Genomic DNA, 13,266 nt, shown 5'->3' on the forward strand with positions numbered 1-13,266 from the left:
CTGATTAAGTTATATGGAAACAACACATCTTTTCAAACCTTTCAGGACCCAATTTTCTCCTGGAACAGTTTTCCTCTTTGGTTCTTCAAGATGGTCAAAACAACTGGTACAGCGTGGGTGGTAAACGAGAGAATAAATAAGGTGGGTAAGTCCGCTGGAGTACGAGCACGGGTTCCGGGAAGTCCCTGGTTCGGCGAGGAGAGTAGTTGATTTTCTTAGTTTACAGTGTTTGACCGAAGGGACTATGCCAACATCCTAAGATGGGATCCTCTTAAGTCCTTTGGTGTTTTACTGTAGCACGTGTTAGTCGCTCAGTTGTGTCCGACTCTCTGTGACCTGAAGCAAAGTATCTTCTAAAGTGTGTGCTCCAGTGCTTGGATTTAACGAGATCCCGCCGGGATTCAGGGAGGAGAGCGTTAATCTTCACAACATTTTTTTTTCCAGTCACCAAAAAGCCACAGCCCCTCAAGACTCTCGCGATACTAAGGAAAAAAAGGTCCGGCTTTTTATTAACCCCGCCCCCAGCCGTGCTAGTTGCCAAGCAACGGTGTAGCCAACCGCCAAGGCGCCGGGAGACTCGCGAGCTCGCGCTAGTTCACCTTCACAGGTCCCTCCTCCTGCCCGAGCGAGCGTCCGCGAGCCCCGCCCCCCGGAGCCCGCGGGCGCTCGATTGGCCGAGGAACCTCTCCAGGTGAGGGCTGAGGCCGGGGTGGGCGGGGCCTTGCGGGGCACGTGACCCGCCGGGAGCTGGTGCTCCAGACCCCGGCCCCAGAGTCAGCTCCCGCCTGTTAGCCTCAACGGGTAAGTACCGGGGCCGCAGGCGGGAGGGGTCTTAGGGTGGACGGCGGCTGTGCGGCACTTTGAAGGGGTTTGACAGGCGACAGGAGGGGGGCTGCCTGGACCTTGATGAGGTGCGGGAAGATGAAGCCTCGCTGTTCGGGGCAAGTCCGGGTTCCCCCCGCCCCCACCCCAGGCATTACCTGGAGTGCGTAAGTTTAGGGACCCAGAGCCGCAGCTGATGGGTGAGTTCAGAGGATGTGCGTGGTCAGTGGAAGAACTGCAGGGTCCCTGAAGCGCTGGAGGTCTTTCTCACGAGTCCCTTGTCTGGGATTGCGGAGTGAACTCGGGGCTCTCCCACTCCAGTTAAGACTCAGGACTTACCCCTTATGCTGCAAGTGACCTTGGGAAAGTTATTTACCGCATCTAGTTGCAGGGTGATAACACCATCGACTGCTTCCCAGGAGATGTATGGGGAGGAAGTGCGGACCAGGGGTTGAGAGTAACACCACAAGGGAAAGTGGTGACGTCCGGGGGCTGTACCCGGGTCCAGCTGCGGTTTTTCTTTTAGGGGACATGTTTGTGATGTTCCCGCTTCTCATTTTTTAATTTTTTTTATTTTTTTTTACCCCCCAGAACTGAATCCTACCATTGGACTGCAGTTGCTTTATGATAATAAACTTGATCTAGGCACAACCCACCCCATCCCCACCTGATGCCACTACTCTCCTCAGATTCTTAACCTGGAATCTGAGGTTAGGAAGGAACTTGGATAAAGCATTTAATTTATTAACCTCAGTTTTGCGATCTAAAATGGGGAGAAGCAGCAATGGTAGCAAAATCTGTTTTATTACAGGATTATTGGAAGGATTGAAGGAGATAATTTATGTGAATGTAAACTGCTAAGTCAGCATTATAAATGCAACTGTTCATAGATAAGGAAACAGAGGGCTGGAGATATTCATGACTTGTCCTAGGGCATGCAACTATTAACTGGGAGAAGGAGGGCTGGATTTGACACTTGGCCCAGGGTTCTTTCACTTGTACCTCAGTGGTCCTCTTTTGGGTGTTCTAAGGGTTCTTTCCTTCCTTCCCTTCTTTATATTCCTTTTGTCCCTTCCAGACATCTCCTGAAGAGTTGCCATGTCCGGGAATCCTGCCTCTTCCTCAGAACAGAACAACAATAGCTATGAAACCAAAGCAAGTCTCCGAATGTCAGAGAAGAAATGTTGTGAGTGTTGGGAAAGAGGAGGGGCTGCTCTGTTTCCAGGATTTTATTTTGGGAATATTGTTGTAATTCTAGACTTTGCTGCTGAGTGGGAGTGAGAAATAATTCTTTGACACGGGAATTTAAAACAAAGTCTACCAGGGGAATTTCCTTTCTGAAACAAGTAGACTCTGAAATGTCTGTCCTTGGGGCTAGACTCCTGGTGTAGCCCAGCATTTCCTTCCTGCTTTCTTTAACTGAATCTTTATCTTCTCCATCCTGGGAGTATTTGCCTAGTCAATTGATGAAGAAAGTTAGAGTAAGTATTATACTCGCAATAAGTAAGGCAGAGTGGCAGGGTGCAGGAATTCCTTGGGGCTGATACTGTTAAGAGTTTCTCTTAATCTCTTGGGCTAAGTTTTGTGAGAGTGCTGCTCGCAGCAGAAATTGCAGGTAGGAACCAGTTGCTCATTTCTACAGGCCTAAGGGAAATTGACCATGACATTTCACTTCTTGCCATGTCTGGGGCACTTTACTATCTTACAAGTTTAGTCTTTATAGTTTGCAAACTATTTTCCTCTGGGGATGGGTTTCACAGGAGCATTTCCATGCCCATCTTTTAGACAGAGACAACAGATGGGTTTGCAGAGAGATGAAGTGGTATTTCTTGTCCCCATGATCTGCGTGCCTAAGCACCCTTAAGACTGCAAGACTGTATCGCCCAGGTCAAAAGGTCCTGGGCATTTGGTCCCTAGATGTTTTGGGGAAACTCAAGGAAAGCTCACTCTGTCCCTGCTTCCAAGTTCCCTTGGAAACCTACCAGGCAGTCCTTCTCATTTCAGTGGTTATATTTATCAGCAGGTGGAAATAGTCGACCAGCATGAGACTTGGGATCATCTCATGTTCCAAACTTTCCCCAGAGTCTCAACCTTGATGTCACGCCCTTGTCAGTCTCATGATTAATGATGATCATCTTTTTTCACCTATCACTGATGAAGCTTGTTGGGGTTTGGCTGCAGCAGAGGCGGCTTGTTTGGGTGTGATCCTGGGGTTGGTGCACCTGTGTGATCAATGTCTTCTTTCTCTGCCAGGGCAGGAAGCCAGGTACCAAGGGCGAGCACCCTGTGGAAGATAGCTACTATAGCATGATATTTGGGTGTAGCCTCTGGAGTCAGCCTGCTTGGGTCCAAATCTTCTTGTTACTACTTCCTAGCTAGGTGCTTGGTTAAAAACCAAGTTGCTTGTCTGCCCCATGCCTCAGTTTACTTTTTGATATAATGGGGATACTAATAGTATCTCTCTGAGTGATATGAGAATTGAATGTGTATATATAGGAGAGCTCTTAGAAGAATGTTGGGCCTGTGACTAAACTGTGTTATTTTTCACTGGTGACAATTTGCATGTTGTGTGTGTTCCTGAAGCATTACATATAGAGTTATGTGGTAAATGCTGTGCTGGAATCTTAGTATTTAAAAGAGCCCTGTAAAGAATCATATTTTCAGTAAAAAGTGTTTTCTCCTCTTGTTTGACAATATGGTAGCCCAGATTTGGGGGTATGGAATGCATATCTTAAAGAGAGGTGCCCTCATGTTACTAGGACACTTGAGTCCAATAAGAGCAGAGAACAGGTGGTGGTAGTTGGGGGTGGGGAATTGATAACTGTGGAAGTCATGGACCCTGCCCAGTGCCCAGCATCAGCCCTTCTGGCTCTGCTTTTTTTCTCCAAAGGACTCTCCTACATGCCTTTCTAACTTTTTTGCAGCCTTTTTGTCTTGAGGTCTTTTGATTAGTCAAGGAAGCAATAATCCCAGGTCTCTTTCCATCCTCTAGACTCCAATTCTCGGTCTCCCCTTTCCAAATTCTACCCTTGTCTTCCCCATTGGAGGCATCTGGGTTCTCCTGAACCTCTGTCATTCATTTACCCCACTTTGTTCTCCTTTCACGTTTGGACTGTGAGATTTTGAAAGCCACAGTCCAAGGAGAAATACAGTTATGAGAGTATGTGTTTATTTCCCTTTTCTCTGTTACTTGCCTGTTTCTTGCAACAGGTTTCCCAGTCTGCTTAGTGTTCATACCCAGCAGCTGCTTTATTAATAGCTCGCCCATTATCCCATTAGTGCTAATTACACCTGTTTGTTGGCTGACTTTGCCTCTGGGAAGTACCTGAACTGCAGGACTGTAGAATGTCTTTAGAGAGCCAAAGCCTCCAAAAGAGCATTACTGAAATTTCAGCTACTCCCGGGATGGGGGAGAAGGGGGGTGGTGCTGGCTGAGGTGCCCTTAAGGTGCTGAGACAGCTGGTTTCAGGGCTCAGTGAAAGCAGGAATTAGGGGTAGCCGGGGAGATCCACTTGGTTTTCTTTCTTTGTTGCTTTTATTCTTTGATATTTTGAATAGGTCTGGAGCAGACAGGTTCTCATGAATCTTCATGAGACAGATTCATATGAATCTTCCCCTAATTACAACACAGAAAGAAAGTGAAAAGCAAGAAATTTCTCATGATTTTGCCTGTGCCTATTAAGTTTGATCCTTTCTAAAATCTTATTCTGGTGTATCCTGTTACTGAAAATGGATTCACACCATACATTTTTTGTTCTGCCGCCATCTCTCCCCTGCTCCTTTTTAAAACTATATTCTGGACACTTTTTGTGGGTTGATAAGTTCAAATTTACTTCATTCTTCCATCAGCCTTGTATGGATATTGCCTCTCCCTGATGGACATTTACATTGTTTCCAGTTTTTCACCGTCACCAACAACAACGTAATAAGTATCCTTGCGTATACACCTTTCCATGTTTGTGCCAGCAGCTTTCCTGTAGAAATACTTGGAGGAAAGATAGACACTTTGAAACACTCACAGCATTCCTCAAAAGGTCTGTATTGTTAGCAGTTTTTAATATTCCAAGGTACTTGATAGAAATTGGGCATTAAACTATAGCTACACTGGTTAACTAAAACACTAACTTTCTTAGTGTTTGGCTGCAGAACTTGGCTATATTAGGCTTATATCAGTAAAACGGCAGGACATAATTGGCAGTTTATGACTTCTGATGAATACAGAGAATGTATTACTAATGAATCACATAGGGCAGTATATTTCAAAATATTGGGGCTGTTGAGAACAAAAAGTGGAAGATGACCTTGGTCATGAGAAAGCCGGGAACTGTGGGCCTTCTAGACTACCCTTCAGGTTTAGGTTAGAGATCAGAGTTGTGCTGGCCACTTGGTTCCCTTTGTCAGGTGCTGACAAGCGCTAGTGACTGGGACTAATTGGACAGTCATGAAACTGGGAGTCTGGTCAGGGCCCTGACCTTGACTTTCTATTGCAGGACTGTGGGCCAAGCTCTTCCCTTTTCTGGGCCTCAGGTTTTCTGTCTACAGGAGGCAAGTTTTCACATGCTCATTTCCTCTAAGTGGGTTTGTGAAGGAAAGTAAGTCTAAGATTGAGAAAGTGAGTTCAACCTTGCATAAAGAAGGCAGAAGAGAATTTCAGCTTTGAAACAGCTTTCCAAACTTTGTCAACGGATATGTTATAATATGGGCTTCCCTGGTAGCTCAGCTGGTAAAGAATCTACCTGTAATGCAGGCGACCCCAGTTTGATTCCTGGGTCGGAAGTTCCCCTGGAGAAGGGATAGGCTACCCACTCCAGTATTTGTGGGCTTCCCTGGTGGCTCAGTTGGTAAAGAATCCGCCTGCAATGCAGGAGACCTGTGTTCCATCCCTGGGTTGGGAAGATCCCCTGGGGGAGGGTATGGCAACCGACTGCAGTATTCTTGCCTGGAGAGTCCCCATGGACAGAGGGGCCTGGTGAGCTACAGTCCCTGGGGTCGAAAAGAGTCGGACATGACTCAGTGACTAAGTACAACACAGCACGTGTTATAATTATATTGTGTCTGAAATTAATCAGCGTGAAGTGTCTACTATTCAGATTAAGGTGGTGATAGTTTTGTGTTTTAACAGGCAAGACTGAGTGTCCTAGTATTGCTGATGCGGTACTTTGAGATAGAAAGTATGGTTTTGTTTTGTCCTCTGGTAAATGAGCAGCCCTGTCGCAGCAGGTATGTGTGGGTGTGTCGTCGGCAGAGGGGGAGCTGCGCTGGGGACTGCCAAGCGGAGTCCTTAATGCCCTGTGCTTCCTTTTGTTCTTAGCACTCTGTGTCCTGTTTGGTAAACATGGAGCAGCTGGTTCCCTGGCTGGCTTCAGAGCATCTCCCAGGGATCATCAGTTCATTTTCAGCTTCAGGGAGGGTAAGAGGACGTTTAGGGGAAGTGCGTAATGGGCTGGAAGGTGTGGGCCGAGCAGCACTGGAGGTGCAGGTAATGAGCCAAGCCACGGGGATTGGAAAGGGAGCGGCGCTGAGCTGGAGAAAGTGAAGACTCGGGAGGATTTCACTCCTGAAACCTGAGGCAGCCATCTGCCTGTTGGGGGTCAAGAGGTCAGGGATAAACATCAACGTGGCTGCAGCAGGGCATTTGCTTGCCTTTGTGCTCCCTGTTGGGACAAGAGACGAAAATCACTTCTGTTGCTCATCCCCTACCTTGGAGGGGCTCCTGCTCAGGCCCAGGAGTTTTCCATGTCCCCAGTGGGTGAAGGGCTAAAAGCCAACCCCTCTGACCCCAAGTCTGGGCACCCACCCCTCGCTTACTGCCAGGGCCCTGTTTGGGTACTGGGTACTTCTTGCCAAACACTCCTAGGAAACTCTCTTCCTTCCAAGGTCTGCTCTCTACCCATGCCCCTCTGCCCACTTCTCCACTGAGACCTTTTTACCTTCCCTTCTCTAAAAATGAAAGATGACATTCCCATCCAGGTACCACCAGTTTGCTGAATTGTTTCTTAGCCTTCCAGGGTCGCCTTGTCCCAGGAAGAGAAGCAGCAGCTACCTGCTGGACGCCTTCTGGAAGATGAAGGTGCACGTGACTCTATCCCATGCGGTCTGTGCACAGGGCCTCACTTGTGGGAGACGCAGAGCCCGAGTCCCTCCCAGTGACCTGCGTTTGGGTCTTGGCCCCGGGGCTGTGACTGGCAGCGTGCAGGGCCCTCTTCCACACTCCTTCCTGGCAGGGTGGGTAGGGAGGAGCTGTGAGTAAGTCGATCCTCATCAGAGGCTCTTTTTATGGAGAAAAGCGGATCCCAGTGACTCAGTGTATGTTCTCAGGTGTGTCACCTGGCCTCTGAGCATCTGGTTTGCCCCTGCTTGCCCAGGGGGAGCTGTCTGTGTAAGTGAGCATTCTTGAAATCCGTTTTCTAAGGAAGGGCAGACCAGTGGCTGTTCTGCTTCTAAACTGTCTTGCTTCTACCTGGGCCTTTGAGGCAGGCTGGCCATAATGCCCTTGTGTGCCAGCTTTACCACGATATTCCTGAGGTCTAGTCAGATCCCGTGTCATGTAGGCTGTGTGCTGTGCATGCTGAGTTGCTACAGTCGTGTCTCCTTGTGACCCTGTGGACCATAGCCTGCCAGGATCCTCTGTCCATGGGATTCTCCAGGCAGGAATACTGGAGTGGGTTGCCACTGCCTTCTCCAAAGGATCTTCCTGACCCAGGGGTCGAATCTGGGTCTCCTGTGTCTACAGGCAGGTCTTTACCATCTGAGCCACCCAGGTAGGCTTTGACACCATCTAAATCATTTAGAAGTTCTGGCTTAAACTCGTGTGGCCTGAGCACAAAGGCCCAAACAGGTTGAGGGCAGGAATTTTTTTTTTTTGATCCTCAAGATAACTCTTGCCTGTGGCTCTGAAGGGGTGGATGGGATCCTTAGGAGAGACAGTTTGTTGGATGTGTTACTGGAACCAGCTCAGTGCTGCACTGGTAGAGTCTCCAGGCCCAAGGCCTTCCTTCATGGTGCCGTCACTGCGTGTTACTAAATATTCTCAATGCTGAGGAAGATGCTGTGGCTACTGTCTTTCTATTCCTGGCCACTTTTTTTTTTTCTCTTTCACCTTTTGTACCTCTGTGAAGACCTTGGGCAAGTGGGAAGGACACCTCTTGGTTTGGGTTCTTTGTCTCTTAGGAGGTTTACCTCAGTTTGCCTTTCCAGTCCTCTTGGACCCTGGCCTCACTGAGGTGTATGAGAATCAAACCGGGTTCTGATCATGAAGGCTTAGGCGCCTGCACACTCTTGACTTGGCCTCTCATTATTTATTTCTGTTCCATTCCATTTCCCTTTAGCATGGGCATCTTACATGACAAACTCTCCAACCCTCATTGTTATGATTGGCTTGCCAGCCCGTGGCAAAACCTACGTGTCCAAGAAACTTACACGCTACCTCAACTGGATTGGGGTGCCCACCAAAGGTAGGTGCAGCTGTACATTCTTTGGAAGAGGAAATGATCAGTTCTGGGCCTCCCAGGCCTCTGGGAGACTTTCTGTCCCTGGCATCAAGGTTACAGGGTGCTCCTGGCAGCAGTTGTAGTTTTTCCTGGTTTACCGGCTTTATTCTCTGGCTATCCATTTGTTCCTCCTGTCCTTGGCTGGATTGGCTTAATTTTGGGGAAATGCCTTCGATAGGAGTATTAAGAATTAAATGAGTATAGGGCTTTACATTTCCAGAGCCCTTACATCTGCATTATTTAGCAGTATCCCTGTGGAATACCCAAAGTGGCTGAGAAAATTGAAAGTCAGATAATTTAAGACTTGTCCAGAGTCTGTTAAGTCAGAGCTTGAACTTAACCTGATTCTTAATCTTGTACTGTTGCCAGCATACCATGGTGCTTTTTTCAATCCCCTTGGCCACTCTGACATTAGACCGAGAAGGCCGCTTTGGGACATTGTATTGTTTCGCTGCTAAAGGGTGTGGGTGTCTTTTGCAGTGTTTAATCTTGGGGTGTATCGGCGGCAAGCAGTCAAGTCCTATAAGTCCTATGACTTCTTCCGGCATGACAACGAGGAGGCCATGAAGATTCGCAAGTGAGTCTTCTAGGCCTGACTGCCAGGCCAGCCCTTCCTTGGCCATCGTGAGACTGGATGTCATGGGGCTTGGTTTCCTTTTTAGTAAACACTTGGTGGGAATTTTAAGTGTAAGTTACCCACTGGGCGGATCACTGTGGACTTGGGTGGGTAGAAGAACAGGACTCAGAAAGTTGTGAGTGTTGCTGTAGGCTAAGTCTCCAGAGGGGGAGATATGTACTTGGGGTAGGGGAACATGAAAGATCCAGGAAGGTAGAAGAATAACGGGGAAGTTGAAAGGTCCAGTTGGGGAAAATTTTTGATCCGTGGGGAAGCTGAACAGAAGGGACTCGACCCCTGCTGCACCCCAGCGGTTCACGTCTCTGACTGTGCCTGAACTTGGCCTTGGCTCAGTCCCCTGGCTGATTTCCTCTGCTGTCTTGGCAGACAGTGTGCCCTGGTGGCACTGAAAGACGTGAAGGCGTATCTCACGGAGGAGAGCGGGCAGATTGCGGTAAGCCTTACTGCCTCTTCCCTGTCTCCACCCCTGCAGCAGCCTAGCTGCACCGCTCCGCCTGGGGTCCACCTCGGTGGGATTGTGTTTCTTGGTCCCCATTCCTCTGCCTCGTGGGCTCTCTTCCCAGGTGTTTGATGCTACCAATACCACTCGAGAGAGGAGGGACTTGATTTTGAACTTTGCCGAGGAGAATTCTTTCAAGGTAGACTTCATTTCCACTTTTTGCTTTCATGCGTTGGAGAAGGAAATGGTAACCCAGTCCAGTGTTCTTGTCTGGAGAATCCCAGGGGAGAGGGAGCCTGGTGGGTTGCCGTCTGTGGGGTCGCACAGAGTCGGACACGACTGAAGCGACTTAGCAGCAGCAGCAGCAGGGTCTGCCTCCAAGCTGGAGGAAGAGGAGGGTCGGTGGAGGTGGGGAGTTAGGAGGCATGTGTGGACCTGCTTGACTCTGGTGGGTAAGGACAGGACCGGACACCCGATTCTCTCGTCTTGGTGTCTTACCCCCAAAACTTGAGTGTTTTCTTTCAGGTCCTTTCTCAGATCCTTAGCATGTATGTATGAGGCCCTGGGGATATGGTAAGAGCTATTTTTAAATGAACAGCCCTCGAAGGCCACTTTCATGAAAGAAAATCTCTGGGGGATGTGGTGGCTGGGGTGGGGCAAGTGTGAACGTGTGCTCTTAATTGGCAGCCTGGCCATTTTTGACTCACCGATCGCTGCCTTCTCCCCCTGGGCAGGTGTTCTTTGTGGAGTCCGTGTGCGATGATCCTGATGTCATTGCTGCCAACATCCTGGTAGGTGAGCCCCCTGCACACACGTCTCTATGCCTTGCGTGTGTGTGTGTTGGTGGGGGTGGGTGGAGAGTCAGCTTGGTAATGAAAGCGAGAGGTAGACGTGTTTAGCAGCGCAGGGTGAGCTCTTAGATCTGCCACAACCCCATTTTATACTTCTCGACACTTTCCTTGGGAGAAGAAGCAGGCTTTGAGGAATAAAGTAAGAATTAGCTGTTGAATATAGAGGCTCAGCTTAAACTGTAGGAGTCCTGGCTCTGTATTCTGGGTATTAGCTAAGTGCTGAAACCTAGGTATGTTCTTAGAATGGATCAGACTCTTCATTATCTGTCTGGGCCACCTTTCAGGAAGGCCGTCTGCTCACCAGTGGTCTAACGTTCGGGTCAGCATTCTGGGCACCTTGCTGTGTGTGGTCACAGCTCATACCTGTGCCCATCTGATGGCTGTACCGTGCTGTGCTAATGGACGTCCATGCATTGTGTCACAGTGGTATTCTCCCAGCAGTGTGGGGCCTTGCCGTGGAGGTGTCTGGTCCGAGTCAGCCAGTTGTCAGATAGTGCACTTTATTCTAAGTGTCCCTGGGGAGAAATTGAATCCCATTCTGTTTTCCCAGGAAGGTCCATGAAGGATCGGGGCCTGCGAGCTGCTTCAGCTGTGTGACTGCCTCTGTCCTGCAGCCAAGGGCAGGCGCGTGACTCCCCAGTTGTCTTTCCCATCTTGGTTGCCAGGGTCACAGGACGGGGGGCGGGCGCTGCTCAGTGAATGGGGTCGCCAGCACTCCCATGAAAGGCCTCTTCTCTGGCCTTGCTGTGCTTTATTCAGCAGTGGCTGTTGCGGGAGTGCTGTTGAGAGCAGACCTGTGACCGGGCCCTGCTCTCCCTGTGATTCCAGGAGGTAAAGGTGTCGAGCCCCGACTACCCTGAAAGGAACAGGGAGAATGTGATGGATGACTTCCTAAAGAGGATTGAGTGCTACAAAGTCACCTATCAACCCCTTGACCCAGACAGCCATGACAAGTAAGGTTTGAGGCCGAGGTCTCAGGGCCGAGGCAGGGGTTGCATGTGAGAAAGGAGCCTTTCTCACCCCGTCTGTAGTCTTCCTCTGACCATGCAGACCTGTGTTTACATCATTCCAGGGAGAAAAGATACGGCTCTGTGGCCTCTGAATGGATTGAATCTTACCCTTGAACGACGGAATGTTTTTTTTATCATAAGTTCTTCAGTCATGTGCTCTAGACTATGATTTCTCAACCTCAGCGTGATGGACATTTTGAACTGGATAATCTGTACCATGGGGAGCTGTTTTGGGCACTGTAGGAGCTTTCGCAGCACCCCTGCCCTCTGCCACTAGATACCCATAGCTGTCCCAAGCTGTGGCAATCAAAAAGGTTTCCAGACTTAACCAAATGTCCCCTGGGGAGCTAACTCACCCCTGGTTGAGAGCCACTGCTCTAGATCAGTAGTTTTGAGTTGGGGTGTTGTAGGGCACCCCTTTAAGGTGTGTAATCAGTTTTTGATCAGTTTTTAACGTTTATTGTGTATGTGTGTGTGTGTATATATATATGTATATGTGCACGTATATTACATATGTAAATAACATAATATGTCAATTTATTTTGCATAAAACATAGTGTATTATACATGTGTAGGAGGCTTCCCTGGTGTCTCAGTGGTAAAGAATCCTCCAGCCAATGCAGGAGACCTGGGTTCGTTCCCTGGGTTTGGAAGATCCCCTGGAGGAGGGCATGGCAATCCACTTCAATTTTCTTGCCTGGAGAATCCCACGGACAGAGGAGCCTGGCAGGCTACAATCCATGGGGTTACAAAGAGTCGGACACGGCTGAGCGACTAAGCACCAACCTCCCCCGCCACACACACACACATGCATGTTGCTGTTGTTTAGCTGCTCAGTTGTTTCCGACCCTTTGTGACCCCATGGACTGTAGCCCATCAGGCTCCTCTGTCCATGGGGATTCTCCAGGTGAGAATACTGAAGTGGGTTTCCATCCCCTCCTCCAGGGGATTGTCCCAACCCAGGGATGGAACACAGGTCTCCTGCATTGCAGGCAGATACTTTACCATCTGAGCCACCAGGGAAATCCAAGAATACTGGAGTGGGTAGCCTATCCCTTCTCCAGGGGATCTTCCCAACCCAGAAATCAAACCGGGGTCGCCTGCGTCATAGGTGGATTCTTTACCAGCTGAGCCACCGGGAAAGGCCATACATATATATACATGTACATACACACACACACACACATATATATATATACACACACACACACACGTATATACACATATATATGTATATGGCTTTTATATATTACTTAGTATGGCAGTACCTATTGGCAATGTGGCCTGGAATGCAGGTTAAGTTGATGTGTGAGAGCAATAAGAGTTGTAGCAAAATGCCAAGTCCATGTTGAAGAATGATATGTGCACAGGGAGACCCATGAAAAGGTGGTCTTCATAAAAGCATGTAGTCAGAGCAGCTCTATTGAGATAAGAATACAGCTCTGCAGCCAAGCAAATGGTAAGAGTGCATAGCCCATTGTTAAATTGCTTCAGCGGTCTGCGTCATGCTTTTAGTCTTTCAGTTCCTTCGAGTGTGTTGCCCACAATGTCAGTGTTTGGAGATGTTACTTAATACAGAAATTGAAAACTGCTGCTCTAGATATGGGGTAATAGTATATTCTTTAGTTAGCCCAAAGTCCTACATTGAAAAATATTCAAGAAGAATATGTGTGTGTGTGGGTGTGTGTGTTTATAGATGTTACCTCTGGTGGTAGGGTTATGGGTGATTTTTATTTGCATCTTTCTTTAGAAAAATTTCTTTTGGAATAAGCAGTTACTATTTCTTAAGTAGTTTTACTTATTTTCGGCTGTGCTGGGTCTTCGTTGCTGTGCAGGCTCTTTTCTGGTTGTGGCAAGTGGGGGCTACTCTGTAGTTTAGGTGTGTGGGCTTCTCACTGTGGTGGCTTCTCTCATTGCTGAGCATGGGCTCTGGGGTACGCAGGCTTCAGTGGTTGTGGTGTGAGGGCTCAGTGGTTGTGGCACACGGGTTTCATTGCTCTGTAGCTTGTGAGATCTT

The 13,266-nt window shown here is 48.5% G+C and overlaps 1 protein-coding gene across 4 annotated transcripts in view; it reads left to right on the plus strand.

The window, feature by feature from the left end:
• The window catches only part of PFKFB2 (6-phosphofructo-2-kinase/fructose-2,6-biphosphatase 2), a 28,450-nt gene that overhangs the window by 759 nt on the left and 14,425 nt on the right, over positions 1-13,266 (plus strand). For 2 of the 4 annotated variants that reach the window (XM_005891645.3, XM_005891646.2), the window contains exons 1-9: positions 11-141; positions 445-801; positions 1,901-2,008; positions 8,151-8,276; positions 8,793-8,889; positions 9,316-9,382; positions 9,513-9,587; positions 10,123-10,179; positions 11,068-11,192. In XM_005891645.3, the coding sequence (XP_005891707.1) occupies positions 1,921-2,008; positions 8,151-8,276; positions 8,793-8,889; positions 9,316-9,382; positions 9,513-9,587; positions 10,123-10,179; positions 11,068-11,192 (635 nt within the window). In that variant the 5' untranslated portion in view covers positions 11-141; positions 445-801; positions 1,901-1,920. Of the gene's footprint in view, positions 1-10; positions 142-444; positions 802-1,900; positions 2,009-8,150; positions 8,277-8,792; positions 8,890-9,315; positions 9,383-9,512; positions 9,588-10,122; positions 10,180-11,067; positions 11,193-13,266 lie in introns of those variants that run through there. The other 2 variants (XM_070384598.1, XM_070384599.1) reach the window with 2 other exon arrangements.

Source organism: Bos mutus, chromosome 16 (assembly GCF_027580195.1).
Source record: "Bos mutus isolate GX-2022 chromosome 16, NWIPB_WYAK_1.1, whole genome shotgun sequence".
NCBI lineage: Eukaryota > Metazoa > Chordata > Mammalia > Artiodactyla > Bovidae > Bos > Bos mutus.